At 36.0% G+C, this 26,548-nt stretch overlaps 2 protein-coding genes across 3 annotated transcripts; one reads left to right on the forward strand and one right to left on the reverse strand.

The window, feature by feature from the left end:
* The first annotated feature begins 253 nt into the window (after positions 1-253).
* LOC137400607 (U4/U6.U5 small nuclear ribonucleoprotein 27 kDa protein-like) lies at positions 254-14,240 on the forward strand. 2 transcript variants are annotated; one of them, XM_068086945.1, is made up of 8 exons: positions 254-414; positions 10,497-10,591; positions 10,698-10,742; positions 10,937-11,078; positions 13,012-13,058; positions 13,213-13,292; positions 13,724-13,785; positions 13,899-14,240. In XM_068086945.1, exons 2-8 carry the CDS (start codon positions 10,555-10,557, stop codon positions 13,951-13,953), a joined length of 468 nt encoding a protein of 155 aa, XP_067943046.1. In that variant the 5' UTR covers positions 254-414; positions 10,497-10,554; the 3' UTR covers positions 13,954-14,240. The 2 variants fall into 2 exon arrangements, with proteins under 2 accessions (XP_067943046.1, XP_067943041.1); XM_068086940.1 differs by having other exon boundaries at positions 257-414; positions 10,931-11,078.
* On the reverse strand, positions 14,099-26,545 carry LOC137400597 (uncharacterized). Its single transcript, XM_068086930.1, has 13 exons — positions 26,404-26,545; positions 18,720-18,897; positions 18,137-18,272; positions 17,732-17,847; positions 17,574-17,640; positions 17,164-17,397; positions 16,748-16,800; positions 16,294-16,411; positions 15,860-15,987; positions 15,605-15,711; positions 15,290-15,439; positions 14,770-15,200; positions 14,099-14,598 (listed from the first exon to the last, which is right to left on the reverse strand). Exons 1-13 carry the CDS (start codon positions 26,462-26,464, stop codon positions 14,386-14,388), a joined length of 1,992 nt encoding a protein of 663 aa, XP_067943031.1. The 5' UTR covers positions 26,465-26,545; the 3' UTR covers positions 14,099-14,385.
* Positions 26,546-26,548: the final 3 nt, after the last annotated feature.

The raw sequence follows: 26,548 nt of genomic DNA on the forward strand, positions 1-26,548 counted from the left end.
ACGACACCAATGCTTTCTTTAAATGTCAAGGCTATATTATGTATTAAAATCACTGACCTCTATTACCAGGTTGTATAGGTCAGCGATTAAAATCTACAGTAGTATCTTGTAGGGTCATAGAGGTACGGTTACCTCTATGATAAAACATCTTAATAACAGTGAGTGGTAGAACTCTATGACAAATTTTATAATAATCAACCTATAATAAGTCGCATTGGTTAGCCTTAGTATATGCAGAGCGTAACCTTTTAAACTCGGCTCGATATACCCAATCTGCTTTCGTTAGAAATACGTATCGTTACCAAGACCATAAATTCGTTAAGATTACAAAAAACTTGGCTCACGCAACCTTTTGGAAGCCGTATACATGTACATTTAATGACTAATAAGGAGCCACGGGATAAACAAGAACATGTACGTGAAAAATATCATTATATGAAGTGTTCTAGCCAGTCTGTGTTTCTAAGCATATCTTTCCTCAGTCAGAACTTCTCTTAACTCAATAAGAAGTTAGCTCGCTTCGCTTGACTAAGTTTAGTTTACCTATAAATAATTTTCAAAGTGAGTGTTAAAGTATAATATACCAATTAATCCGTGCGTTGTTTTATAAGTACAAATAATATATCATACTGTATATATACAGTATGATATATATACAGTATGATATATTATACAGAAGAACAATTCATGTGTGGCTTAAAGTCCTTAAAACACAGAAGACAGCAACAGAGATTGTCTTTGTACATTAATATCGTATCAAACAAAGATACGTTTCCATCCATCCATGACACACTGACCGAAATGAACGCATCTACTCACTACATGACCACGGTTTATAGTCCGAACCTCGACTGGTTTGAAACTCGACGAGTTTGTATATCGACAACGGTTGGTCCAATCTCGACAGCAGTTTTACTATTTTATCAGCTACTATTTTCATAGTAAATGAGCGATTTATATGTAAAAGATTTATTTGCACAAAAATATATTGTTATCCATTTGATGCAGCACTCTCCAGCTTATGTAGGCCTAACAATATTTTGCCCAACCTAAATATAGAACGAATGCTAAAACAAGTAACAATCATAAATATGGTTGACTGTTATGCTAGCAAAATGTTTTATTTGAAGACTAAACTTCAGTGAGTAGCTTTGGTTTTTATTTTTTGAGGTGAGGATAGAACTGCAAAAAGACATTTATTATTTGTTGAAGATTAAATTATTGTAAAACTGCATCAGCCTTTGTCGATGTTCGGACTAACCTTTGTCTAGATTCGGACCAACCTCTGTCGAGATTGGGACTTGTCTAGGTTCGGACTTGTCGATGTTGGGACTGTTTCCCCATGACCACACGTTCTAACAATCTAAACGCCCTCTCCTGTGACTCTGGTCAGTTTTTGCAGGGATTCATTCTGAGGACATCTCGGGAGATCCGCACTGGGGAGATTGTAGCGGACTAACAAAAAAAACAAAAAAAAAAGACCTAGCGATCGGAGGGTCCCTCTCTTGCTTCTCATGAGGCTCTAGGGACTAAACATCATCCAGATCCAGATACAATTTTCGATTATTGAGTCCAGTTACCGATTTTTTTTCCACGATTATGATTATTCGTATACACATTTTTATTAACATCGTTACTTGTGTCCCGTATAAGTATTTATTGTATGCGCAATGCTTCTCAAAGGCTGCTTTAGATCAAGATCTTCCAAATATATAGCAGACACTTTTTGCGTAAGTTAAATACATTTAGTGCAAGCATTTATCACAGCTTGTTATATAGGCCTATTCTCGGTTGGTATGCTATACTAAGAGACACTTCAGTGTACCCTACCGAGCTTGTCATAAATAATTTGCTCATGCTAAACAAAACATCTAAAAAAGTTAGCACCATCAACTTGATATCGCGCGTAAGAAGAGATCATTTGCTAGATAAACGGCGTACACCTCACATAGAAACTGTCATCAATGATATAAAACCCTGGAAGTTTTATATCATTGCTATCATGAGCTTGCAAAAATGCCTGTTTTGTAATAACCGTAAAGCAGCAATCCACATGTTTTACAAACTAATAACATCTTAAAAGTTTTGTTAGCTTTAGAAGTGTAGAAAGGAATTATCTCTAAACCTAACTAATTTAAAAGTTATTGAAGTAGTTCACACCAAAATTCGAAACGCTCATCGTGAAGCTAAACTACCGTTAAAACCTTAATTTGAATGCTATTATGTTCTCTTTATCAACCCTTCCCCTATATGGTGGTCAAATAGAGGTGGCGTTCAAATAGAGGCTTCAGTTGTATTTTTCAAGTAGCTCATCAGACTTTTTGGGAAGATAAATTTAATCATTATACGGGCGAAGCGAATTTCGCCTAAATTTGGCAGTCTTCTTCGGGCGAAGCGACATTAACCCTTCTAGATGGAAGGAATCTGCTAACTTACTGGTACCTCCAACTTGTAGATCTCTACATAAATATGCATTGGGAAGCCGACAAATATTTCAACTAGTCGATATCTATTGGTTGCAATTAACCTGCAACAATATAGCCTGTGCCCTGCTTTGCAATTTTTTAAAGCTTTCAGTTTTTTATTTCCTTCTAAATTTGAAGGCATATTTTAATTTTATAACTGTATTTAACAACTTTGCATAAAAGCTCATTGCACATATTGATATGTTTGCTAGTTTTCAGCCAAAACTGTCTCTTTATGTGCAATAGAAGAAGAGCTATGAGCATCCATCTGTTGCAAGCCGAGTTAAAATAACAACAAGGATGCTATCAAATAATCTGAAAATCTATAAGTTATATAATGGTAATTGATCAAATGCTACAAATATATATCCATGAACATGTGACCCAAATGAACCATACTTATATTACATGCTCAAACAAAAATTAACGTTTTTAAAACAAAAATATTTGCATCCTTCACTGGGATAGCTGCATTCTGATTGTTGCTTTCGGTGGAACAAGCACCTTCTGGTTGTCCATTACCTTCCACAATGTCTTTTGACCTCAACTCTTTTTCTGCACTGTTCAACTAATCGATAATAGGGTGCAAACAATTTTTGGCCGATCAAAACTTTTACGCACTGCATTTAGCACAAATTCAACCCGTAAAAGTTTGCTCGCTAAACGTAACATTTGTACCATCATAAATGTAACCGTTTTAATATTCATGTGCTTCGAAATATCACGACTGCATTAAACAAGGAACTACTATTAACCTGAGACAGTTATTAATTAATTCTATGGTGTTGTTTTCAAAGTTTTAATAAAAAAAGTGAAAAGCTTTGGAGTTGGACAACGAGGGAATTGATTGTTATTGATTTAAACGATTTGATGTAAACGATTAATTATTAATACGATTTTTTGGACACTTTTTTACTGATCAATTGATATTATTGGTTCGTAAAGATCAAATATTGTTAAAGTGGCGGTCAAATGGAGGTGGCGTTCAAAGAGAGTTGGCGTTCAATTAGAGGTTATACAGTAATTTTATTAAGAGTTGTTTCAGAGCTTTGTTTGTTATGGAGCTGTAGTTAGCAGTAAATTATTCTGAAGTTCCAAAGTGGCTCATTTGAAACCTATTGCTGTCTGATTTTACCCTTAGCTGAGGACTAGAGCCAGCATCTGCATGAGTCTGCAGCTATTAATACCAGCCACATGTTTATAAATATCACAGCCTTTCAAATTATTTAAAAATAAGTAAAAGTAGCTTATTATTGCACTACAATATTCATTTTCTTATGCATAAGCATTTGAGTTCATTTAGCGGACTATTGAAGGGGAATTAACCCTTTCAAGTTCAATTAAATAACTCTATTAGGCGCATCCAGGCCCAATTAGTCAATTGACTACTCACAAATGATAGACTCAGTTTTACGAAAATGCCCATATCTCCCTTTCTATTAATTTAATCTTAATTTGGTTTTTTATTCAAGAAGAAGACATATCAAGCAATGTTTCGATATTAAAATAATGTAGCTATGTACAAGCAAATAAACTTGTTAAAAGCAAAATAACAAAAATTGTTTCGAATCACTGAATGATTAAAAAAATTACTAGCTACTAAAAGCATGGAATACCAACCCAACTTGACAAGCTATAAGTTTAGGTTGTAGGCACATCTGTTAGGATAGACAGTGGATCAAAAATTCTGAAGATCTATGCCCTACACGCTGAGATAATTAGGATTATGTAAAACATGATTGGTCAGCTTTTGATTGTATTCAGCTGCTATTAAGTAGCCTAATTATTATTGTCAATATGCCCAATTTTAGCAGCAAGCACTAAGGCTGCTTGAAAATAAAATCGTACTACATTAAAGTTCACTCAACTCGCAAAGAACTACAATAACAGCTGTTAAACTCAATCAGGTTGTAGAAATTATCATTATTATTTGATGTCTTGCTCAGCCTTTATTTAGAGTCTGGTACTTACCTCTAAATTACCTCTAAGTAAATCTTATGATCACATTTTCTCTTGAGACTCATCTAGAGCTAGTGGTAAAATGATAAAGTTGTAGAGTTAAAATTTAATATTTAAATTATAGTGATACTGCTGAAAATAACAATCCTCAAATTTTGCCGATATGGTTGATTTTCTTACAACTTAAATAAAAGCATTATTGGTTCGTTTTACGAGCTCCAACCTATAACACACTGGTACTCATTTAAAAGCTTAGAATGTGTGCTTTTGGAATATTGCAACAGAATTACGGTATATAAAATGAATTTTGCACAAATTGCTTCAAAAGACATTCTTGATAAATTCAGGATTTGTCCCAGGGGATAATAACTTCTTCCTGGATATTTCGGGATTAGGGTTGAAAGAATTAATGAAGAGTCAGAAATGATTGAAAATGTGCTAATATACTGATGATCAACTATTTTGTCCCACCTTGTCTGAAATTCACTTAACGATGTTTTACAAGCCCTTAAAAATGTCCATACAGGTATCTATTAGAAAGCAAAAATTTTGTCTCTAGCTAGCACCAACATATTCGTTTCAATGATTCAATATCCATCCATTCCTCTTTTCAGTTTCTGTATAGATTATATCATGAACATAAATAGAATCTATAAGACTTTTGTTGCCTGCAGATGATAAAGTACCGAGCCAACTGAAATGTTTTTTCACAGCAGCCTAAACGTAATCTGGAATGTTCTATATTTATGAAACTAGAACTTTTTTTTAATTTGTTTGAAATGGAGTTAACCATCACTGTCATTTTGTTTAAGTCATTATACTTAGTCCTCAGATAAATTATTTAGGAGTTTCGGTGCGTTAGCTTCACTTTAGTGGAGCATTGGTGGGATGAACGCATACAAAGGCTACTTTTATTATTACAGAAAGTCAGAAACTCATCATTTTAAACTTATTGAATACCTTGTTTTGTAAGAGATGTATTTTTAGCCTGTATTTGGCAGCATGTCATGTCTCATTGAAGAATAAAAGGGAAGTGAGCAAGAACCAAAACCAAACACTTGCGCTAAATGTTGGAGAATAATTCGTTTAAAAACAAGGGTAAATTAACTTGAACCAGTACTTTTGCAAAACCAAAATTACATACATTCATAAAATTTATCTTACAGAATATTGCAAAATGACTAAAGAGTATATTGGCAATATTTCAACTGCTTTTCAATTGTAAAACATGATGCATCACTAATCTGCATTTGCCGATGTAGCATTAGGCAATACTTAGCTCATTTTGGGAGCCAGCATTCAAATAGTTGAAAACATTTGTTTGATTGCAGCTTAGCTATTTTTTTTTTGTAATTTTTTCATGAAATATTTTTTCTCATCTGTAAAACTGAATTCATTTTTATTAAGTGAGTCAGATCCATTATCAGACAAAAAAAGCACAAAAATATGCATATGACAGTTTTGACAAATCTGAACAAATAGTTAAAAAGATTATCTGTAAGACTGCCATACCCCAGCTTTTCATCCATTTTCCCTGTTTCCTAACAGCTTTAAAATTATAAAGTAAAGCGTAAAAGAGCAGAAAGTCTACTGTCATGAACCGAAGAAAACAGGGGTGGTAATAGTGTTCATTTTCAACAAGTGTTAAGAAATTGACTACAACTTCTTGCATTGAGCAATATTCAGTTTTCGATCTTACCAAAATCATTTATCCATTAAACCTCTTCCACAAATATCACTTTCCATTTAGGCCTATGTATCGAATTGGCAGGTTTTCATATTGAGCCTTTTTTTTATAAATAGAGACAACATTTTCATACAAATAGACGCTATCATTTTCTTTAAATGAACAAGATTCATATAACTTAATTTTTTACTGGTTATTCTTCTTTCAAAGGGCAGTTGTTATCTTTGTATCTTCTAAGAATTACTCATGTGTCCGCAAGTCATACTAAAGTAGTATCAGAAACAATAAAAATTGAAAGTTTATTTTAGAAACAATATGTGTGAGTAATATAATTAATTAAATAGATTAGTTGTATCTTTAATAAAAGGAAAGAGTGTAGCATAATTATATTGCACAAGTAGTAGACTGAAAGCATGGACTAATCCATTTATATGGATAGTTACAAAGTACAGCCACTGTACAAACAGCTTCAGAAGGTTGAAAATGTGGTATTGCATGATGAGCATTATTTATGAAATAGACACAAAAGTTAAAATGGTTATAGATAGAACTAGTGTAAAATTGGGTTAGGTTTTACCTAAAATAACATTCTGTCATCGAATATAGGTATATATAGAGTATAGGTATATAGGAATATAGGTAGTATAACCTACAATTTCTAAAATAACTTTCACCAAACGTTTCTACCCCATTCAAAGTTTATCCATCTGTATTTAATAACGATTCAAGTAAAAACCATTTCATATGACGGGTTGCCATCCATAATTAACTTTTAAACCTTTTTTTTTCAAAATTTTTGTCGATCTGTATGCTCGCAAAACCAAGCTGTAAATCAATGTGAAATTGCATGCTGTAGTCCAAAATATGCAAGTATCACCAATCATTTTTTTTTGTTATACTGAATGATATTTAGTGCTAGTAATATCACCTGAATACGTAGCAGTACAAATGATCACCACATATTGCATAAAGCTTGGAGAGGATTAGAACCAGAGAAAATGTACTCAAAGCGATATCAGAAACCAAGCGAGGCCTTTAAAGGTTCTAAGGAGCAATTATTATTTAACTAGAAATTCCACTGTCATACAGCCCATGACCAAAAAGATATTGGAAAAAAAGAAAGGGTACTGATGGTTGAGAAATGCAATATTAGCAGTCAAATGGCACTGCAGTGCAATAGGATAACTGCAATGGTAGCTGTAATGTACTGGGTGTGGGTGTTATTATATACAACAAATAACAATAATGAAAGGAAAAGATTATATGTTTATATCTCTTCCCCTGCAATAGGAGAAATGCAATATTGGCCAATATTAGAAGTAAAATGCACTGATATTATTAGAATAACCAATATTATTAATATAGTAATAATATAAAACCAATGCACAATTTTGTTTACATTTCAAAACGTCATAGCTAGCAATATCAAGAAGTTGTGATATTGGTATATATTTTTAGAAAATCTGTACTACGTAGTCATTGTTCTGTAGTCATCCAAACTTATAATTAAATATTGTAATAATCTCATGAGAATCGTTAGAGAAAAATATCATCGTCATTTCCTTTACTTACACTGCGTTGGACATCAGTTAGAATACCAAAGTACTCAAAAGTGTCTAAAATGTCAGTTACTTTGAAATCGGCAAAAATGAAACGATTTCAGTACTACGTTAATTACAGAAACCTTCGGCAATTTGACAATGCTATAGACTGGTGAAATGTGCACGGTTTTTTTTCGTGAAATACGCACGACTTAATCGTTCTATTCTCTGTCGCTCGGCGTTTCAATTTCCGGTCTTAACTTTGATAAAAGTAAGGCTTAGCAAGTTTTAATAACGATTTTTGGCCAAATAAATCTGTCTATTTGTGTATAATCCGTTCAGATGGGTAAGTTTTAAGATACTGTCAACACTTTTCAAAGACTTGGTAATATATTTGAATAGGTTTGTATGTGTTTTGTATCGTTATTATACTTGCACAACTCTACAAAACGATGGTTAAATTTGTTGATGAGATTTTGAAACGAGGGTTTGCGATGTTGTTGATGAATAATTTTTGTAAGTTGTGTGCACATGCATTTATCATAAAAACTCAAACTTCGCTCCGCTCATTTGGTGTGGGATAATAGTGGCAGCTCAGCTACTAAAGTTTTTTTGGTCGTGATAGAATTTTACCCTTTGTTAAGATTTGGTAGAGTTGTTTCTGCAGGTTTGTGCAAAGGGTATTGCGGGTTGAATCAGCATATTCTTTGTCAAAGCTCAAAAGGTCAAAGGGCAAAGCCTTTAACCTCACTTAGTCCTATCAGATTGTCTCCTTTGGCTTCTAATACTGCTTATGTTGGTTGAATGAAGTTACAGATCAAGCTGGTATACTCTATCATATAATATACATGTAACAGTACGTGTTAGCGCTCCTGTGTCCTCTTACACGCGTGTGTAAAATTAGATATTTTATATTGCCTTGGTTATGTGGATTAGCCTTAGTTCGTTAGTTAGGAGTAAATTTGAAATGGCCACTACTTTTGAGGATTTGATCATGATTTGCACGCAAAAATCACATGATTTAAATTGCTTTTTCAAATCATTTCTTTCGGGAAAATCATGGTTTTTTCTTTTCATAATTTTGCAAAAATCAGTGTTTCTTGACAAACAATGTTGTTTTGATGGGTTTGTAACAAATCGGTAAACCCCTTCTGTCATGAATTACCAAGTGTGATAGAAATAATTGATTGCATGTGGATTACAATGCAACAGAAGAAAGGACCTTTGAAGTTAGGACCTATATTTTTATTAAATAAACTTTCAAGGTTGACTTGCAACAAAATTCACATTACAGTTATTTGATATGAAAAGATTCACCATGTCTTACTCTGTTGTGTTGTAGGTGCAAAATATATGGGAATGTGATTACAAGCTCTTAAAACCTAAAAAACGAACAGTTAACCGCAGCCACACGAGACCGCCGTAGTTTATATCCGCTTTCCAAAATGGCTCAAATGGGACGTAGTTGTTACAGGATGGTTTCTGTTTATACTTTCATGCAATCTCATTCATCGAAATATTTTTACAAATATACTTCACGCATTCAATAAAACCATGTCTATTGTTCTTACGCGTCTGTTTTATCGTCATTGTAATGCTGTCACTTTTAGCACTGATATCTTTTAACTTACCGTAAAAAAATCGTTAAACTTTTTAACCTTAGCTCGAAGGAGTACATATCATTGTCTGATAATCATGACGAGCCTGTTGGTTACCTGTGATAATCGAAAAGTGCTGCAAAAATTATTTTCGAAGTATTGGGTCACATGATCAGATTATGACTTGACGATTAGACCAAGCCGAAACAAAACTGTAAAGTAGCGAGCATCTATATTTGATACGGGGTCTTCGGTAAAACCCGAAGTGTTTGTCATAAACTAGTGCTACGATAAGTTTATATTGAGCTTTTTATTGGCCTTTCAATTCATGTGAGAACATCTCGTGACGACGATAACCAAACTGTAATGAATACGTCAGATAAATAAAGAGATTCCAATCTACGGCGGCTTTTTGTTTTTGAGCTTTTAAGAGCTTGTAATCAAATTTCCACATATTTGGCACTTACAACACAACAGAGTAAGACGTGGTGAATCTTTTGATACCAAATAACTGTAATGTGAATTTTGTTGCAAGTCAACCTTTAAAGCAGGACTGATAGTGAGGTACCAACTATAACTGGTGCAGTTTTCTCTCACTACTCTGCTTAATAAATGACATGATATTTAATGCTTTACTGCTATCAACTCAGCGCAAGCATCGCTAGAGCATTCTCCACTTTTGGTTTCATTCATTCAATAAATTTACTGAAAAATCTGGCAAGTTGGTGTTTATATTTCGCGTAATAACGAAGAAATAAAAGAAGAAATTGCATAAACATTATTCATAATGCTTTTTTATGTCATTGGCTCTCTCTATGTGAAACTGCTGGTAACTCAATTATACTAATGTACATATACTGTTGAATGTTAGAAATATAAGAAGTTGTCAAAGTAAAGCGTGTAAGTCACCAATACTGTAAAGTTCACCAATACTAAAGTGAGTTCACCAGCATTCTGATGCGTAATGCGATACACAAACAATTTCCATGAGCAATAATGAGTGAAAATATCTAATTTATCAAAAAATCAAAAATGTTGAAAAAATTGGTTGAAATCAGAAACTTATTTTTTCAAAAAGTCACGATTTTTTCTAATGCTTAGACTGGATGCTCGTCTGCTACCGATCCCTAGTAGCGATAAATTATTCAACTTTCCCAGTATCCTGTATTGTTATCTATTACATTCTCATTAATATTCGGAACTTATACACTTCGACCTTTCTCATGACTTGGTCTCTATATTTTAGCATCACCTGGCTTAAACCTAACAAGTATCTGGCAGCCTAACAATCAGCAGGAAGTATTATGCCTAGAAGGAGCCGAAGTCGATCCCCAAGAAGAGGTTTGAATATAAAAGAATCGAGTGCATTCTGACTGATTTACTTGCTCGCACTATAGTGCCTTTATAATTGTGGCATTCCCGTAACAGCATTGTATTGCAATTACAGATAGAGACCGTGGCCGAGACAGATCTCGAGACAGAGATAGACGTGGTTTGTATTTTTGTTCTATTGAATCTGTCATTGACATAATTGCAAACATTTATTATTAAAACATTCTTAAAATTGTAAAGGTCAGGCCTCCTGTGCAACTCTGATCTCATGATAAACATTATTTAGTTATAGGTGATAGGGAGTCAGGCCTCCTGTGCAACTCTGATCTCATGATAAACTTTATTTAGTTATAGGTGATAGAGACAGGAGGAGAGATCAAGACTTCCGATCAGACAGACTAGATCGAGAAAGAGAAGACCGAGGTCAGGATAGGGGTGATCGATTCTCAAGAAGATCTCGGTCTCCTATTGACCGACCAAGAAATGCCCCCTCAAGGTAGCCATGTTTGCTTGTTACTCCAAATTATTCGGCTGCTCCAAGGGTCATGCGCACTAAATCTTAAAAGATTTTATCCAAAAGTATAGAAATTTTTTTATCATTATGGATGTTAGTTGTTTTAAGTGGGGTGACTGCAGAGATGTTTCAAAATAAATATCGACGAAACTTGATCACATTGACTTTCCCAAAAATGGCGTCAATAGTCGTGCACATCGTTTATAGATGATAAATATGCATCCCATGGGTCGCATCAGCACCCGCACTCGTATGCTTACATAGGATTGAGAGGAAACCAATAGGACAAGTTCGAACCAAACTATTTTTAAATTATTTGAAGCATCTACAGCAGTGTATCTGAAGCTATATTTGAAGTTTTATTCCACAAAGACACGTAACACTGAACTTGAACGCAATAACCGTCATAACGAGAGGGACAAACAGGAAGTGAAACTGTTGATGTCATTTTTGGAAAAGTCTTTCTTCTGAGCGTTTTAACCACGATCAAGTTTTGTCGATGTTCGTCTTTAAACATTCTAGCAGTCGGATCACCTAAAACAACCAACAAAATCTTAAAAGACAAAATAATTGCTATACATTCTGATAACTTCTTGTACATTTTTATGCGAGTGACTCTTTGAAGGGTTGTTCAATAGTTTTTGGGTAAATTCTGATATAAGGTGTGTGCTGTCCGACATCTTGTAGACCTGTGCATCAAAAAGTGTTTCGCCGTTATAGATTTACAAAGTTAAAAGTTACTCTCATCAAAGACTTTTGAGCATATTCTGGTTTAAAATGCACCAAAAAGTAACCTGTAGCTGCCAGTTGGCTAACAGGCTAACAGCATGTAATGCAGCTAAGATGAGGTGGAGAGACTAAAACGAAAATAAGTGCGATAAAAGTTGCAATAAAAAAGGTCTTAAGATGCCCTTAAGATGTGATCTGCTGCTTCAGACCTGTCTGTGAACACCCATAAGCAATAAAATATTTAAAATTCATTCTACTCTTCTTCATGATAAAATCCTAGTAAAACATGTTTTTATAATTATTCGATTCGCATACTTTCTTATATCCAGTTCTTGGAAACCCTACTATCCGGCGATGTTGAGAAAATGACTCCGAAGGTTCGCAAGTCAAGTGGCGCAAATAACCTATTAAAATGAGACGGCCAATAATAATTTACAACTCATATTAACTATTGTTTTCATGACTAAAAGTTATAAATTTGATTTAATCTCTCGTTTACAACGGTTCTATTGGTATTCAAGAGGTCGATACACGCTCTCGCTGCCTAATCTTTATTTTCAATCGTTAGGCCATTCATAACAAAATTACAGTAGATGCTCCTACAATGTAAATAATCCATTCCGAGAAAATTAGCGTATAACGATTTTGTATTATACAAACAGTAAAATACATGTACATGTAAATTGCTTAATCCGCTCAAAGATTGTCACAAAATCACCCCATCGACCCTTCACATAGAAAACACTAAACTTAACATTTTAAGTTAATGACAGTAACTGTGGTATTATCGATTTGTATTGACAACTTTTCTCCTTTTTCGTATCACTTTCACTTGGTTTAGGGCTCATGATTACAGCAATTTTATGTTAAGTTAAGGAGAGTGCATACCTTCAATGCCAATTTAAATCAATCTTTCTCACGTTTTTGAGCTTCTAAGAGCTTGTAATCACATTGCCACGTATTTGGCACCTACAACACAACATAGTAAAACATGGTGAATCTTTTGATACCAAATAACTGTAATGAGAATTTTGTTGCAAGTCAACCTTTAATGAAATTACACTTTGTATAATACACGTATACATTTTCCTTTCCCAATGTTGGCCAATCTCTACTCCATGTACTCTGAAATTATCCAAGGTGAAAAGTCAACAATTATTATTTTATATCGATGGCACTTTTGTAGCTCAAGTTCATCAAAGCCCCTTAAAGATGAGAAAAAGAGATTTACAGGTACAATTTACAATCTTATGACATCACAGCAGTGTTTCTGTCTGCTTATATTTGATCAACAGTTTCACACCTCTTTAAATCGCTCAGTACTATTATCTATACGAATCGTAGTTTTTTAAGTAAATAAAACTTGTTGGGGTGCTTTGTATGGCAGCGGAGGACTTTGCTGGTAAAACAGAAGAGGAGATTGAGATGATGAAATGCATGGGCTTTGGAGGATTTGACTCTACAAAGGTGGGTTACAGACCAGTTCGTGAAAGTATAGCTGGGTAGTGGAATATTCCATCAGCTAGTCATGGTTAAATATGTTAACTACATATCACAGTGCAAATACTCGTTAAGTCTTTCTCAATGTTTTAAGCGTTTTAACTGCAATCAAGTTTTATCCATTTTAATTTAGAAACTTCCTGGCAATCAGATCATCGCAAACATTAAAAACAATCGCAACTGAGAGAAATATATCGATACCTTTTGATAAAATCTACCATAATATGTGTAAGTTTATCTATAACTGGTTATAGCGCTTATTACTCATCAGCCTATGATGGTGGTAATATGAGTTGACAGGATCCTTAGATGCGCTTAACAAGTTTTATCAAGTCCAAAAAGACCAGGTCCCACTGATGCTACTTTATTATTAAGGCAAGGTCGGTCTTTATTTTTAGGGCAAGAAGGTGGAAGGAAATGATGTCGGAGCGGTTCATGTCAAACTAAAGCGAACATACAGGTAGACAGTGCTGATCAAGTTTCTGTATATAACACATGCATGTCACATGTCAATTATTTCTTCCTCGCCTCCTGTTCACACATATAGTTGACCATCCTCTCTAAAATCTTTAGGCAATACATGAATCGAAGAGGTGGTTTCAACAGACCACTTGATGCAGTTCACTAGTAGATACTACACGGACAAAATTAGTTGCTTTATGGAGACTACACCGAGACTGTCAGGCAACTTGTGGAGACTGACTGCTATAAGACGGCCAGTTTCCTTTGGGAGAATACATTGTGACTGCCATATCACTAATAAAGATCACATGGAACTGATAACACTATTTTATTAAATTTAAGGCTGTTTTTGACATATTGCAGCAACATAAAATATAGATATATATTGTTAATACGCAGATCTCAACATTGTGAATTTGTTGCGCTACAGAAATAAAGTTGGTAATTAATTAAGTTGGTATTTGGTTTTATATAACGGATGAGTATTTCAAAGCATATTGACTGAGTTCTCTAATAAAATATCTGAGTAGGGCTTCAATTGTGTACCCATTCCAGCTGTACATATAGAACACATCTACATTATGTTAGTAGGAAATGACTAGTTTATAAATAAGTTTTTAGTGCCATCTGGACAGTTAGCACTGCGGTGTTCCGTAGAGCCACAAAATGTACAATACATTATCATGCCAAAGCCTCCTAGTCGTTCATTCGCTGAACCCTCATCAGCATCTGCAATGTTGTCGGAGTTATAGTTCGTCGAGTTATCTTGATAACTATTTGTTGCGGATAAGCCCAGACCATAGGTGACCACCTAAAAAGTGTATGAATAGTATTACGTAGCTGGGTTCAACTCTTGGTAGACACTGACGGTTGGAAACCTTAACGTTATAAAGAAAGAAACCAGCATGTGGGTCAGGTGAATAAGTGTGTACATACAATCTGCCTGCAAAGATTAAAAAAGGAAATATTTGCGAATACATACCTTGGTCTGATTGCGGATTGGAGCCTTAGGACGATGGTTGGCGGATGTGGGGAAATTATTGAATGACTTTCTGCTAGAGCTTTGAGAACGCTGACTGTTCTCAGCTGAATGTTGAAATGACGTCGGACTAGCTGAATAGTTTCCGTACGGCCTGAGGGGACTTCCACGGCCAACCCTCAACTGGTTATGTGGTGGAATAACAATTTTAGCGGCAGAGATGTGAGAGGAAAAAGAGCCATCTGCTGTGCCTGATGTAAGGGCGGCGCTAGGCTTGCTGGCAGCAAAATCCTCAGCAGCACTATTACAGCTTTCCAAAACAATATCTGACTCGCTGTCTGATGACTCTAGAAATTTGTATGCTGGGTCATCATCATCGTCATCATCATCGAAGCCACTAAGTGGTGAATGGACACTGCTAGTTATTTGCGGATCTGAAACACCAAAATGTCACATAAAAAGAGCAACAAGCTCTTAACAGATTTAGTCATCAAGTAAGACGATATATGTGAGGGTTACCTACCACTAGGGTCAGGATTGTGGAAGGTAGTGTTCGAGTGTGGCCTGTCGGTGGACTCTTGCATTATGGTAATGTTATCACTCTTAGCGGTCGTCTGTACGTCAGATTGCACGGTATAAGAACTGAGGGTTAGCTTGTTGGAGTTACTTGTAACTAAAAAATTAATTTTCAAACTTGAATGCTTTCGCAACAGTGTAAGTGAAGGAGTTTGGCAATGAATATGATGAGCTATAGTATCATTAACCTGCAATACTTACAACTAATATTATCATCAACCTGCAATACTTAGAATAAAGAAAACCATAGCACTCTACCTACCCTGTATTGAGCTGTCAATAGATTTCCTTTTTGAATGTTCTTGAAGCACATCTACCTGTTGCCTCGTTACACCCAGGATAATGTCTAGCAGAAGCTCTCTGTCTTCACTGCAAACGCCAAATAGCAACATTGTACTGAAACTCAGTTCACATCTGACCAACAGAACAAATAGCAGATCCAAAAATGATGTCGAACAGAATATTAAAACACTCTGCTAGTAAGAGAGAATCAGAGTTTCAAAGCATATACATGTACCTTGTCAGCTGATCGCCTATGATGAAGCGCTTGAGAATTGTGTCCTCTTTGCTAGTCAGCTTGGGCCAATCTGTTGCGAGAACAGTGTCCAACTTTTCCTTGTTTGTCATTTGATTATCTTCAAATGCCTGCAACGTCCAAGACCCCTCTAGTTACAGATAAATGTACTGCTTACGCCCTAATATGTAAGGAGTAAATATTTAAGAGACAACTACTCTATATGAATATGTGTGCAAAGACTGCTTCTCATTCAGACAATCCTAACTTTGTCATAATCTTCCATAGTTATAAAGCATTAACATAAAGGTTGGCAGCTAAAAATTAAAAGAGCTTACATAAAGAATGAGACCACACGTTACGCAGAACCCGTATTCAATGTAGGAGTAACAGTTGAACTCGATGTTCCTGATACCCAGACTCTGGTAGCTACTTACATGTCTAATGCTGCATATAATACAGATGCACAGCGCTTCATGGTTCAGGTTAAACTGCTGATATTTATCGGCACCACTTCTCTGGCTTTTTCGTAGTGCAGGCGGTACATAGGGATTACTGCAACAACACACAAGTGGGCGGTACATAGATATTACTGCAACAACACACAAATGGGCGGTATATACACATTACTACAAAAACACACAAGCGACAATTAATGTATATTTTTACTAAGAATGCTGAAAGGCCAATATTCTGTGGTAAACAGGTAAATACTTAGTGAATGCTCTCATGGTGCTCTAAGAGCTAAAGATCATGCAAAGATACTTATACACCCTGAGATTTAACCAATGGTATAGTTAGAGAAAAATGTTCAAGGATTCAAAAATCAAATACACAATTCAACAGCTAAGTGAAACGATTACTTTAATTGTAATGCCCTATGATTAATACCTGCTCTTTGGTTTCACAACACTCTGAGTTTCATCACTGCTTTGCATACCTCGCTGAAAGTAGATGCGAATGCAACAGATAAGAGGAGAGACTTGACTGGATTGTCAAAAAAAGCCAACAAGCAACTAAAGTTTATGTCTGCTCAGTTTTGGTTAATATTTAGCTTTAAGAGAATGTCAACTCAATGAAGGTGCTCAGATTAGCAAGCGAGACTTTACCAAAAGTTCTCTATTGTCTAATAGAGATAGCTGCTTGAACAGGATAGCTACTTCTTACTTGACACCAGGTCAGACCCGATGGGAGTTGTTGGACCACAACAGTTGTACACTGATTACTCACAAAGAAGACTATGAAAAGTGCTTGTTCTAAACTTGGATCGGAGCAAATTTTTGAGAGACAGGCACTCAGTGACACACCTGGACGGAATCTCCTGCAGCTGCTATCTGTGTATCAAAGCCTGGGGGAGGCAGAAGGCCAGAAGTTGATGAAATGAAAGGGTTATCTGTAGGTTCAGCATCACAAGTAGAAAGGTTTGTTTCTGGCCCGGGATCAGTTTGAATACCAACCGAATGGAGTTGTTGTGTAACATCAGAAATGGAGGCAGCGATAGAAGGGGATGCGGTCACATCCTCATAGATGGATGATACCCTCTGCATATTCATAAACCACAGGCTTTTAGCATACTAATCAATCATCCTAATAGGAACAGTTATAAAAAGGAAATCTCTTTATTGTAATGATCTAGTCAAACGTCTTGTAATAGTACATGATTATGGTTATGTCCAACCAAGCTATAAAGTGCTACGCAGAAAGACTTGCGACATACCTTGGCGTGACCAGCCTGTATCAGTAGAACAGACACATCAATAATTCCATTTGGTGGCTCTATTCTCCTAAATAATACAGACAATGCTTTTAAAAATAATGAATAACAGAGTTAATTAATAACTGCAGCCTATTTCAAAGCTAAGACCAAAGCCTGACCTTGTCACCAGTGTTACATAGTCTGGATCTTCTGTAGGAAGGTAAATCAGTTTAGTGGTTGGCTGACAATGCTGACGGAACAACTCGGTCGCCTCTTTGCACCATTCTCCCCGAGTCTGGAAGAAAAAGCAACCGACATAGCATGCTAAAAAACATTTGTCACAAAAATGATGAACAGCAGATAAATGCGTCTCACAGAGTTAAAAGTTATAACACAGACAACTTCTAAAGTACTTCAACGCAATGGCTAATATTGATTTGGCCAGTCCGCTGTTCAGGTCAAAAGGAGACAAGATATGTTTCGATGCGCTAAAGCCTCATAACATAAACAAACCAAATAACTCTCTGTACATGCCTGTGAGTCAGCCATTTCAATTATATAAAACGAAGTGCATATATGAGTACCGGTTTGACAAAAGCGAGCGCAAATCTCTTAGCTCGTGGCTCTATAGTAGCAAATCTTTTAACACTCGGGTCAATCTTCAGCACTGAAGTCACACCGAGCTCTGTTACTCCATAATCAATCAGGCATGTAGAGCAGCTGTAATATAACAAGAAGTCTCGTAATTCTGGCGATTTTATGAAATATTTATAGAAGAAAGATACAACGCTTGCAACTACAATCATACAGCAATAGTTGATTACATTACACAAACGATTGTCAATCGTTAATGCCTGAATATGTCTGGTACTAACAAAACCAGTACTGAAAGGCACAATCAAGATGCTTATTATACAGTGCTAAAACAAATAGCTATTCAAAACCAAGAGAAAATATTCCTGTCAGATGTCATGTTTTTGCAGCTAAAACTAAATTAAACCTAAATTGGTGACACAAATAATGATATATAACCTATTTTGTGACCAAAGCAGAATAAAATCAATACATTCTCTCGCGTATCTTTAGGAATGTTATAAGAAATACACAAGGAGGCCTAAGCTTTAATAGCAAACTGAATTCACAGGAACTAAAATAACACAAACGTACGAATCAGAATCCGTCGCTATCACTTCACCTCTCACATACTCTCCGTCTCGGGTAGCAGACTTGAAAAATATTATTTCTCCTTTCTCAATGTTTCCAATGTTATGGAAATGGCTTGTTCTGGCATCACAATACTTTTGTATTAAGGCAACTAACTTCTCAAAGTCAAGAAACTCCTTCGCTAAAATATAAAATCAGCAAATTATGTCAGACACTTTCTACATGCTATGTAATGTTGTGTAATGCAGTAAAACAATCAGACTCGAGATCCCACCCTGTCCAATTAATCAAGTTAGAAATAATAGAAAGTGATATAAGAACACATTTGCAATCAACTAATTAATATGTGGTAAATTGATATGCGGTAAATTGATATGTAGTAAATCGATACATGGTAAATTAAATTATGTATATATATCTTTTTTGTATAAAAAACCTTAAGTACCCGCTTAGTAAAGTCATCAGCGTAACTGCCTCATACTAGTGTGATATCTGCTAGCAGCTTTGGTGATGACTGGCAAATATTTTTCTATATATTCTCTCAAACACTTCACTCAGCTCAACAAAATGTTGCGTTAAAAATAGCCATCACTATAATTAAATCATATAACATCATAATTGTGATCTTATATATGTATGTCATTATTCTATGAAATTGTGCTCTCATGTTTTTGTATAAATTTTGAGTTGTGCTCTCATGCTTTTTGTTGAAATCTTTTACTATAGCAGGCATATTTATCACAGTTCTTACAGTTCGTGCTTAGAAGTTTTATGAAACATGTTTTTAGCGAATAGTCAGAAAATGCAAAACACTGAATATACAATACTAAATATGACATGGTGGCAACAGTTGAAAACAATTTGTGTCGCAGAGCGAATATTCTAAAGTAGTTGTCAGTAGGCAGTAGCTGTGTATAAGGCTGAACAGTTCTGACTATGAATGCAGCATTTGATTTTGGTGAGGCTGTAAACTGGAGGAGGTGAACCACGAGTTGAAAAATGTACCAGGAAGCTAGTGGGCAAAAAAACCAATTAGAGAGTCAATAAATTAATCAAATATTGGCTATATATACTTGGAGATCAAGCAGAACATATTCTTCTAAAGAGGAATATTCCAGAGTACACACACGACTACATTCTTCCTGCATTTGATATGTATTTCGACCTGAGAAGGAACATAATAGTGGAGCGTGCCAAGTTTTATAAAATTGTGCAAAGTTATGAAATGGATGTATTCATCAACGGGCTGCACAGACAAGCAGAGTATTATGACTATAAAGCTCTAACAAGGAGTTGATGAAAGACAGGGTAGTTGTGTGAGTAGGAGAGGATGAACCTTTAGACAACCTACAATCCATGCCAGATCTGACATTAGCTCAGGCAGTGCAGACAGCAAGACAATATTAAAGCGCTAAGCAAGCATAGGCTGTCGTGAGAGAACTACTAGCGGTGATGTATAAACACATGTAGATGACGATGTAAATGCCATTGGGCACATTATATATCAGACAGAGAACAGATGCGACAATGTTGAGTCTGCCAGTAGTCATAAAGTTGATGAATGCCCTAGATATGATTACAAACCAAACCATGCAAGATCCAAGCAAGCCTGTGATTTATGCAGTAAATTCGGACGTTTTGCTAAACAGTGCCAGTCCAAAGGTGCTGAGATAAAAGAAACAACCGATGAGGATATGTGTGATCTGTTCCTATAATTTATTCAGGCTAAGCAGGCAAGTATACAGTCCTGGACTGCTCAAGTAGCTACCAGGTTTGATGGGGATCAGACATCAGTGAACATTAAATAAAAGTTAGATAGTGGTGCAGCTGTCACTGTGTGTATGCCTACGAATCTATCCCCCAGGTGTAGTGATGTTCAAGAGTAAAAAATGCTTGAAAGGTCCTGGTGGCCTCATAATACTATGCTTAGGAGTAATAGAAGCAATTTTGCCTCATAAAAATCGTACTATATACAAATGTATCTACGAAGAAGAGAATCAATTTGATTAACTCACGAGTAAGAAAGCTTGGGAGGCTTTTGGCCTATTAGTGTGCACTGTTAGTGAAACACATGTTGATAATAAAACTTCATTTTTGAAAAACTAGGACAAATGCATGTTTCATATATAGTATTAATTTAGTAAAAAATGTTAAGTCATATGGAATTACTGTGCCTAGGTCTGTTCCTTGACCCCTTTTAGAGAAACTGAAATCGAGCTTGGTCAAGTGATAGATATGGGGGTGATAGAAAGGGTTAATGAAGCAACCGAATAGTGCTCGCCAATAGTGGTTATACCAAAATCTAACGGATCAGTCAGAATATGTTCAGTTGTGACTCAACTGAATAGACATGTGAAAAGAGAAATCTTTCTTTCCAATGGCCACTGTTGATGATAGCCTATCATGCGTATCTGAGACTAATTATCTAGGGCGTACCTGGGATGAATTACGGGCTTTGGCTGATACTCCTGTCAAACAAATTTCAAGAGCTGACCACATAGCTAACACTAGAGATGCCCCGATTCTAAATTCACCAGCCGATTCAGATACCGATCCGATATACCGATCCTAATTGAAAAATAATCCGATTCAGATCTTTTGTGTTGCATAGATAGTAGCTCATTTTATTATGCAAATACAAACATAATGCAAAGAAAACATGAATATTATTGTATTTATTTGTTTGCATTTATGGAAAAAAATATATACATATTCACATACTGACATACCGTGCATGTAGTAACAAAACAGTCCATGTTTCTTGTAATTTGTAAATAAAGGTAATTACTGTTAGTGGTACAGTTCTATCTGTGATAACGAAGTCCCTCTTCTATTGTTGGATGAACTGCTGTGCCTGTACAAGTTTAGAGCAAATCAATGTTTCTTTTAAAAACCGTTAGTGATTCAATTATCTCAGTAAGACGTCTCTTTTCTTCCATCATTATCAATGTAGCCGAGCGTACTGAAGGGGGATTCCCTTGCAACAGATGTTGGAGGACAGGCTACATACCGATACGCCACTGGGGTTACCGTTTTTTGTACAATACAAACGATCCATTGTATCGTCAGGATCAAGAGAGTGATGGATAACTTTATGCGTCGACTGTTTAAATTACTTTCGTAATGCTAGGAAATAGAAATATTACACTGCGTTCTTGTTTCCCACTTTTGTTATCTTGTTCGTGATTGCTTGCAATAAAACCTATCGTTATAATTGGGAAATACCACACTTTTTGTTTACGTTCTGGCTAAAAAGTTTCCTTCGCTGTGTTGATCAGGCTATAGACATGAAATAAATTGTGTGGCAGGCCTGAAATTCATTAAGTAAAAGTAAGAAGCTTACAGCTGATGATTTTTTATTAGTATAGCAGGCTAAAATACAGTTTTCTGCTAAATGGTTGATCTGTAAAAAGTATCGGAAGGTTCAGATTTTTTAAGAAAAGATCGGCCGATACCGATTCAGATACTTGACACTCATATCGGCACCGATACCGATTCCGATACCAAAATCGGGGCAACTCTAGCTAACACCCTTTGAGCGGTTCATTTACAAAAAAATTGCCTTTTGGGCTATGCTCATCGATGGAAATGTTTTACTGGAATATGTTGCGTATTCTTGAAAAGGTTGAAGGGGTCGCGCTGCATTTGTATGTGCTCATTTTCAGGAAGGATACAGAGGCGCATGATAGAAGACTAAAACTAGTATTACAGAAAATCAAGGATTTTGAAATGGCATTAAATCGAAAAAAATGCGAGTCTGGAAGCATCAGGGTGTCATTCCTCGGAGACATATTAGATGCCGCTAGTATTCATGCCAGTGATAAGCGTATTAGGAGCATATTAGACTTCTACACCTCATCTGAACCAGGAGATATTCAGCATTTTCCTAAGATTAGTGATTTGATCTACCAAATTCAGTCCCAACACAGCAACCATCAGCAAACCATCGAGAGATCTATTGCACAAAGGTGCTGACTAAATGTAGGACTGCAAGCAACAAAAGGCATTTGATGATACGAAGGCGTTTGTGAAACCTTAGGGTGCCCTATGAAGTTAGCAATAAAACCGCACTGTGAACAGACACTTCTAATCAAAGGTTGGAAGTGCTCATCAGGGATGGCCCATCTGCTAAATGCCAATCAGGGGTTGGCATTTAGCATATCGGGCAGCAAAACGATGGCACTGAATGACTAGTGGCTGCCGCTAGTTACTTATTGGATCTTGCCAAGGAAGGCTATGCAATCATAGAGAAGTAAGCTTTCAATGTGACTTGGGCAAGTATAAGATTCTCAAAGATCTGCTAAACCTGGATGACTTCACTGTAAAAACTGATGATAAGTCTCTTGTCCCTTCAATCACCTATAAACCGCTTCACAAAGAGCCCCTGAGAGTTTAGCGCTCAAGATTATGTTTGATGTGTAACCGGCTCAGAGAAGTCCATGTAGCGGAGAGGAAAAATGCTACAGCTGATGCTCATCTACAGTACCCAACAGATATACCAACAGCGAATGAGATCAAATTTGCTGAACAAACTGAAAAGTCAACTTCAGCCTACTCCTTCTCTGCCAGTGATGTTTGGCTGGAATGTCAATCTAAAGTTTAAAAATAATAACATTCCCAGATAGTATGACAGTAAATAGAGAAAAAATGGGCAGCATACTTGCAATATGAAGATGATTTAATGAAGCCCTACTACAAAACGAGAGACTTCACAACAATTCACCCCAAAAGTGCCTTAATATTGTACCAGAACAGGATTGTGATTCACCTACTTGAGAGAGAAATTTTAAATCGAGGACACAAAGGTCATCTAAGTATCACTTAGTGTTTGGATAGGGCAAAAAGACTACATATTTGGTGGCCAAACATATCAACAGTAACAGACGAATTGGTCAAGACCTACTAAACCTGCAAAATCAAACTTTCAGAAGTAAAGCAACAATTGAGACCAATGGAAACTCCAGCTAAACCATGGCAGAGTGGCATAGGACGTTTTTCACCGTCAAGGCCAAAATTATCTACTCGTTGTAGATGTCTATTCACGATATCCGAAGATCGCCCTACTAAAAACATAGACACCCAGAGAGATAATGCTACATCTCAAAAGCATCTTTGCTAGGCATGGAATATCGGAGATCTATTTCTGACAACAATGGCCAGTATTCCAAAAATTTGAGGAGTTCAGTAAAAGCTACAAAATCAGAATTGCCTCCTCATCACCTATGTACCCTCAAATAAACAGGACTGAAGATCAGATGGTACAAACCGTGAAAAATATACTCAAAATATCTTCTGACCCATATCTAGGTTTGCTTGCATATCGAACCACATCTCTGTCAACAAGCTTTTTACCTTCGCAGCTTATGATGAAGCATGAGCTCTGCACAGTTGTGCCAGCTATAGATCAGCAACCTTCCTACACTCGCAATGAGCTATACAAACAGCGAATGAAGAACAATGTTTCACATTTTAGGGTGAGAGAGTTATTGGTACTGCAGAGAGGTGATAGGATACACATCAAAAACGTGAAGTGGGAAAGTATCATCCATGCCAAGTAACCTCTTAATAATAGCTATAGTCAGTTGGCCGTGTTCTGAGATGAAATAGATCTGCGCTCACTCATATTCTCCAAAATGCTGACTCTGGCACCCCTTAGCACAGTCACAGTTTGTGGCCCCCTCTCCGACTTGCCATTCATCCGCTGGCACCAGAGTAGCAAAGATGGGCACTCGAGTTAACATGCTCGCTCGAGCAAGCCTCAATTTACAAGCGAATTGAATTGAATCAATTATCTGGTATGTTTTACTCACCGCAGAATTTAAATGACTCAACACATCCTGCCATTAAGAATTGAGTTGATTCTTTCCTGTCATCATAGACAAATTCATTGCATTGCTCCTTGTGTGTGATGTGAGTTATGTGTGATATTGGCTTAGAGTGAACTACTTGAATGTCACGAGTGGGCTGCTACACATAACAATAATTTCACCTGTACTATTCTATTTCCATTGTTTGTATATGTTAGCTTGCAAAAATAGTTTTAATGGTTGCTGTTTTTGCTGCCGTAGCTGTAAGCTATGTGCAGTGATGTGTTGACTAATCTGATGTGATATTACTCAAGTGTTGGTGATGATGCAAATCTGGTAGCTAGTTTCTATAAATAGAAAATGTCTTGCTTTGGTGCTGTTCAATAAGCATTCTGGACAAAGTGTAAAAAGCAATTTGATTGTCACCACAGAAAAATTTTGCACAGGTCTCTGTATAGAGTGTTGAAGTAAACTCAAGAGGCAGATGCCCAGCTTGGCTAAAATTAGAGAGATTCTATGCACTCCGCCTGCAACCAGTGCCCCGGTGGAGCGCGTATTTAGTCATAGGGGCATCATCATGCACTCCATGAATCGAGGATGACCCTAGCACCTTTAATGATAAACTTTCCTATGATATACGAAAAAAATAAAACTGCAACTATCAATGTTTATTATATTTCTCTTGTCTTGCAGAAACTTCTTATGAGAGCAAAGGCTGAACAGGCTAACTAGTGGACAGGGGGTGAGTTGACAGAAAATTAATTTTGTCTAAAGAACTGAATTGAATCATTGGATGTTAGGATAGCTAGAGAATTGAGAACTGAATTGTAGTGTTTTGCTTATTGAGTTGAAATGAATCGATTCTTATCTGATCTATGATGCAAAAGAATTGGGAATTGAATTGCTAATTTTTTGATGAGAATTGGAATGAATCGAGTCATTTTTCAAAGCCTTAAAAACATTTCTGCACAGTAGCAGTCACCAGTTGTGGTCTCACACGCCTCCCATCAGATGGTTCCATGAGACAGTCAAATAGAGCCATCGAAAATATATAGGCTAAAAAAAAGCTAAAAAGTCATGATATGAGATGTCGTATGTCTATGTGTCATTATTTCAATGTACATGTATTTGGATTTGCTCTCACGGTTTTATGTACATTTTGAGTTGTGCTCTCATGTTCTGCATTCAGATGGCTTTTACTATAGCAGCACATTGATTACAGTTCTTGCTTAGAAGTTTCAAGAAACTTGCTTTTTAGTGACAAGTCAGAAAATACAAAACATGCAATGCGCTATATTAAATACAACAATAATTTTACTTTGAGGTGATTCAATTGGCAACTTTTCGAAAAAGCAAATTTCATCTGCTTTGGTATCTGCAAAAAATGGCAAATCAGTCACAAACAAATTCCCAAAAGGTTGCTTATTAAGAGGAAAAGATTTTAGCTATGCTAACTTTAACCATGCTAACACCAAACAGTTTAGTGAAAGACATACGTTCCCACGACATGGTTATCCCCAAAGATAACTAACAAGCAGGTGCAATACTTGAGGAGAAATTGTAATACGATGGTGAAGTGTATCAGTGGTTTTTGGTGACTTAGCCAAGATAAAATTTGCTGTAAATGCTACATCGTAAGCTGATTTTAAATGCCGATTCAAAACGGCATTTTAATCACAAGTAGCAGAGTGATTAATAGAACGAAAACGACGAATATGAACAAACATATATATAAGCAATATTTATTGTGGTAATCAATAGTCATATTCTACAATGTTTTTCACAAGGTACCACAGCACGTAAAGTAATTAAAACGCAGTGTAGAAAATGAGAAAAAAACTAATGAATGGTCTAACTGATATAATAACATAATTCAATACCTGTTCCTCGCTGGGCATAAAAATGACCAGGGCTAACGACGTGTGATATCGAACATTCCATCACCAAAATTCGACAAAAAACAATCAATCTAAAACATTATGATACTTTGCGTAAATTCTATGAGATAACGTAAATCCAGCGTTC

The sequence above is a fragment of the Watersipora subatra genome, chromosome 1 (genome assembly GCF_963576615.1).
Source record: "Watersipora subatra chromosome 1, tzWatSuba1.1, whole genome shotgun sequence".
Taxonomy (NCBI): Eukaryota; Metazoa; Bryozoa; class Gymnolaemata; order Cheilostomatida; family Watersiporidae; genus Watersipora; species Watersipora subatra.